Here is a 6,000-nt window from a genome sequence, read left to right on the forward strand (position 1 = left end):
GTATATTAAAACAATTTAAATCTGACAATAATGTTGGCATGTCAAAAGTTTATGTAGTTACAATAATATTGTTAGCCTCGCATTACTTTTTTTCAGGATGGGTTTAATCGTAAATAAATGCAAATTGTTCATAAACACAACATTATTTTGGGGTGCAGACCCAAAAATAAAATCTGATAAACTTTGGTAAAATGCTGAGAGCACGTCATTTATCTCATCCACTGAGGAGTTATGCGTGAGATATTCTCGGAGGAAATCTCCTCGTTACTTTCGTCCCACGTTACTTTAACCCGGACCTCCCTGTCACTGTCACTGCCAGAATAGCAGCACTGTGCTTTTTACTTTTAGTACCTAATTCATTCCTTATATCTGCAGCCTTTGGTGTTTGATGCGGTCAATTTAAGGATTACCAAATCCCTCTATGGGCTTGTTTGCACCCCCCCACACTGTTACTCATCCAACAGCTTCCTCGTGGCTTGTTTAGCATATTTACATGTGAACGGCTCGACAATCAGCAGTAATTGTGTTGCTCCTGTAATACCTTTGATCTTCAATGTTTGAAGCGCCTGTGACAAACGCTGGCTCTCGGTTCGCCGGCGCCACCACTCACCGGGGGATCAGAGGACATGTCAATACCAACCATCAAGGACTGCCCCCCCTCAGAAGTATGGAGCTGCGATGTATCATTCCCCACAGATTCCATGAGTAATACCTGGATCACTATTAGGTGCTTAAACATAACGCTTTCAAGCCATGATAAAAACATTAACACAATCAAAAGTCAAATTACAGTGTCCATGTCTTTTGTTTTCTTTAATAAGTCATTGTTTTATTTATTTAATAAAAAGTACAGAAGTATTGGCAACACCATGCACATCCAAAACGGAAACCATGCACATAACTCTATACTGACACAATGATAATATGGTTGGACACATGTTACTGATGTATTCAAAAGCAGATGCTGCAGATGGTCGACGTATGCACTAAATCAGAAACTAGGATTTGTGCAAACTCATAACCAAGTGAAAGTACAAAATGAGGTATTAAAATATAGTTAATTATAAGTTAGATTAGCATAACATGGATATACTCCACTGGAGTACAAGTACCTCCAAATGTTATCCTATACTTAAAGTGGAACTATGCCGAGCGGCGCAACGTCCCGCCAACACGGCACGCAGCATTCTCATCTGTTTGTCCTTACTGGTGTCATTTTCTGGTTGCTAACGCCATTAGGCGCTTTCACACCAAGTACTTTGCCGTACTTAGTTCATAAGAACTTAGTTAATCAGAACTCTTTAGTTCTGATTAACTAATTACAGATCGCGTTCACACCGGAATAAGTCCCTGAGGGAGGGTTAGTCAAATGAAACCTGTTGACGTCACTTTTTCTTCTTCTACTTTGGGTTTACTGGCAGGCCGCAAACAACTTCAGGGCATCCAACAACGACCATGGTGTCGTCATGAAGAAACACACTCCTCAATGTCAGTTTCGGTAATGTATTGACAAGGATGACGACACCCTGAAACAGAGTAATCCAGCAAGATAAGCTGACAAAGTATTACATCCATGCAATTTAATCAACACAAATATATACCACGAAACAGGGTATAATAGTATAATATATATATAGTATAATATAATAGTGGAAACAGTCTTACATGAATGAGTGGACGAACGTCTCAACTCGAGGCGGAGTGAATGAACAATGTTTGAACTAAAATGGCCGCTCGGCACTACCGGGTCAGAGCACGGCATAACCGGGCAGCGACAGCAGTGACACTGCCCTCTAGTGGCCGGCGATAAACTCTTCAACTACTGCCACCCGAAGTCCCCAGCCGGAAGTCCCCGGAGTTGGGGACTCCGGGGAATTCCGGCCGTAAATCTGAGTAAATCGCCAGAATGCCGACACCTCCTCATCACTCCACCACTCCCATGTTTTCTTTTGTGTTGCCATAAGTTAGTCTCTCTCCGTTGGTGCGCTGGGCTAATGCTAATGCTAATGATGCTAATGCGAGGATAATAAAATGGCGTTTTCACAAAACGTTTTTGGAGTTTTACGGGGCGTGGTTTGCAATCCGCCCAGCCAAAAAGAAATGGGAGCCTTTTTCTCCCACGAAAGTACCTGCTCTCTAGCAGGGACTGAAAATGGGGTTTAGTCAACTTTTAGTCGATGAAAAATTACATTTTAGTCAACTTTTAGTAAAAATGTTTTCTCTCTTTAAACTAATTCAGTGAGGCAAATACAGGTATCTGAAATTGGAATCAATGTGACAGCATCAAGTGTTGAAATTCGTAAAGCAACATTTCATTCTCTTAACACTTTACTTGTGTAATATATAAGGATGGGTATCGTTAAGGTTTTTAACGGTACCACTACTCTTATCAAAACTGCTTATCGATCCGGTACTTTAACGGTATTCTTGTAGGTACTTTTTGTTATTTTTTAAAGGGAAAAACTAAACAAATTGTTAACCGAATTAACATTGCTCTATTGACATGTGAAATAAATAAATAAAATATGTATAATTATGTTATTATATTGTACTGTACTTGAGTAAAAATGTTGAGGTACTTGTACTTTACATTTAAATGTTTTGCTACTTAGTACTTCTACTCCACTACAGTTCAGAGGTAAATGATGTACTTTTACTCCACTACATGTATTTAGTCCCTTTAGTTACTTTACAGATCTGGATGAAAGATGTGAAATATAACCAAGTGTTAAATCAGACTTTAGTTCCACTCGGAGTAAATTCACAAGCTACCCATACAAAGTCATTCAAACTAGCTGCACCTTTACCAGCTTTGAGAACATTTTAATAATCAATCATTATAAAACATATCATATATATTATTCTGAAATGAACCAATATGCACAATGACTACTTTTATTGTCGCTACTTTTATACTTTTACTTGAGGAACATTTTGTGGGAAATATGCTGCATTTTGAATGTCCGATGGTCCACCATTAACACTTCAGTCTCGTCTCGTCAACGAAAACTAAATACATTTCGTCATAGTTTTCGTTATCAAGAATCTATGTTTAGCTCGTCATTGTCTCGTCTTAGTCATGTAAAAAAGGTCGTTGACGAACATTTTTCGTCATAGTTTTCGTTGACGAAATTAACACTGGTGTGAACGTACATTTTCGGAACTATATCGGAACTACACTGGGAAAAGTACTCCAGTGTGAAAGCGCCTATTGTAACACATAATCACTGATGTTCCGCTGTAACGGTGGTGGACTCATCAGAACAGAGTTGGTGAGCTGACCAATCAGAGCACAGTGGGCTCACAGGGAGGGGAGGGGGGTGCAGGAGCTCCAACAAGCCGTTTAGGACAGAGAGGGAATACACATACTATACAGAGATGCTGAGAAACCAATGTGAGTTTGGAAAATTACACAATTTAAATCTATAGACCTCAACAATGGAATTATGATCAGTAGAAATGGCCATGACATGGGTCCTTTAATGTTATTACAATTATTTTTATGTTTTACAAGTATGGACACTATTTGGAGACTTACTGCTCAGATATTGGCTTTAAAAGAGATGTTCAAAACTATTGACTGAACTCTTCTTGGTCTCAGATAACATTAGGGATTGTTCCCATTATATATACACTTAATATTTCTAAGATGCATTTCTTTCTCAAATGTTGCGCATATGGGGACTAGTGAGGAAGAAATTCAGTTGTAATGTTTCAAATGTTAGCAGTAACTGAGCCAGGCCTGCTTTGACACCTCTCCCGGGCTACTGTATGCAGCAGCAGAAACATGAAAGCGCGTCTCCACCTCTGCAGGAGCCAGCTGTTCCTCCCGCCGCTGGTTTCAGTCGCGGCGGACAAATGTATGAGCTCAGGAGGGTTCTCACAGACTTGGCGGCGCCAGGTCTTCACACTCACAGGATATGTAAAGACTTCAATAACGAGCCATTAAGCCCTAATCATCGGGATCGATCAGGCGTTAACAATGGCCTCTACATATGCAAATGGTAGGCGAGGGCCGGGGCCCTATAAAAGCTGCCTCTGGCCAGGAGCTGGCATCACACTCTCCCTTTGACATTCGGTGGATTAACAGGTCACTGAGCAGCAACATGGTGAAATACTTTTCAGTGGACTGGCTGGCCCAGAGCCACGAACACACCGCGGTGACGGAGGATGCTGCCTCGGCCTGCAGACCTCACATCCCCTGCATGGTACAGCCCTGTCCGCCGACTTTTGGCAAGGGTTACCTGCAGCCAAAACCCAGGGCCACTAAGCCCGTTGAATCAGTAGAGAGCAGCGGGCACGACGCCAACCTGTGCTTACCTTTCCATCCAACAAGTTGCACCTCACCAAGTAAGTTCACTACTCATGGCAGCCTGCATTTCTTTGATTTAAAAGAAAAATGTGTCAAGCTTAGCGCACTAGAATGGTGTATAACCAGCTGTTCCTTCCTTCAGTTTCAGATACCAGCGGGTATTCCTCCGGGTATGAGAGCGAGGCGGCTTCCTCTGAGTGTCTCTCTGTGGATGATGGCAGCGATGCGGAGAAAGACGCAGCGCAGCGCCGAGTGCGCACCAAATTCACCCTCGAGCAGATCAACAAACTGGAGAAAATCTTCAACCAGCACAAATACCTTGATGCTGGAGAGAGGGTGAAAACAGCACAGAAGCTCAACCTCACAGAAACTCAGGTAAGAAGAGAAACCAACAATAACACCAAAAATAATGCCATGTTCCTTATTTGTTTCCTTTATTGTTTTTTGTTTAGAGACTAACTGTATCCTTGCCTTCTCTTAGGTACGAACCTGGTTTCAGAACAGGAGAATGAAGCTCAAGCGGGAGGTGCAGGACTACCTCGCTCCCCAAATCTCCCCGGTGATGTTCCAGCGTCTGACCCCGGTTCAGTACCACAGCATGGCCGGACAGCGACCCTACTTCCCGGCCACCGGCCCGGCCTTCTACCCGCTCACGGTCCCGCGGCTGGTCCTCCAGCAGCAGATGCGCCCTCCTCACGTCATGATCCACAACCCTCATTACTACTGAAGAACTTACAACCAGAGACTTTTCCAATCGAAACACTTACAATCCCTTGCAATCCAGAGTATTTGATGTGTAATTTTTATTATTATTATGTTATATCAAAGTTGTATATAATTTACATAAAAAGTATATTTATCATTGAATTAAAAAAAGTGTATCTTCTAATCCCTGGATCTGACTTTCTGTGCTTTGCATACATAACAAGAACAAATGTGGAGATAAAGCTGATGATATTATCTTTATTGCAGGATTATTTCTCCATGAATAGATCATCCTGCATTTCGTCTTAAAGTAGGAGGAGGTTGGAAGAAAGGGATCTGATAAAAATGGGAGTTGTCCATTAAAGCTATCACAACTCATTGTAAGGATCTCTCAGTATATCAAAGCCCAGTCAAACAAATCATTATCAATGAAATCACTAGAGTTCACATTAAATTGTCCTTGCGCGTCCCATACAGACATTGCGGTACCCCCCCCCCCCCCTTACCTGTCAACAAAGGCTGACCAAATGCTCTCCCCAATGCGCCTTATTTGTCCCAATATCTGCACTTCAAACGCCAGCTAACGGGAGATCATGGTCAACAATTAGTCCCAATTAAGCTGTTCATTGGTGAGTTTACACTTACAGCAGGGACCCCCACCCACCCTTCGGCCTGGCTCCATTGAGTCTGGGTCTTTATGTGGCACATAATCTCATTTGTGGTTTGAAGTCTGAGGCCTGGGGTTAGAACTTGATTGTGTGATGAGGTTTGGAGACACTAGAGATAATAAAGGTAATATTCATGTGTATTTACACTCAGTGGCTGAAGGGCCATTGTCCCCCTTTTTACAGTCCAATCACATCCTGGGTGACCCATTTATTGCCAAGGAATTTGCTTTGGTGGATAATACTGTTACAACAAGGAAGGAACTAAGTTGTACAATATACAAATATTTAAAAAGTTCAAAGTTAATTTAAATGTGT

The 6,000-nt window shown here is 42.0% G+C and overlaps 1 protein-coding gene across 1 annotated transcript; it reads left to right on the top strand.

Moving 5' to 3' along the window:
* Window positions 1-4,106: 4,106 nt before the first annotated feature.
* On the top strand, window positions 4,107-5,039 carry vox (ventral homeobox; the record flags this gene model as incomplete). The annotated part of the gene is made up of 3 exons (XM_079689937.1): window positions 4,107-4,350; window positions 4,455-4,687; window positions 4,794-5,039. 3 exons carry the CDS (start codon window positions 4,107-4,109, stop codon window positions 5,037-5,039), a joined length of 723 nt encoding a protein of 240 aa, XP_079546063.1.
* Between the last annotated feature and the right edge of the window lie 961 nt (window positions 5,040-6,000).

The sequence above is a fragment of the Notothenia rossii genome (assembly GCF_949606895.1).
Source record: "Notothenia rossii genome assembly, chromosome: 6".
Classification (NCBI taxonomy): domain Eukaryota; kingdom Metazoa; phylum Chordata; class Actinopteri; order Perciformes; family Nototheniidae; genus Notothenia; species Notothenia rossii.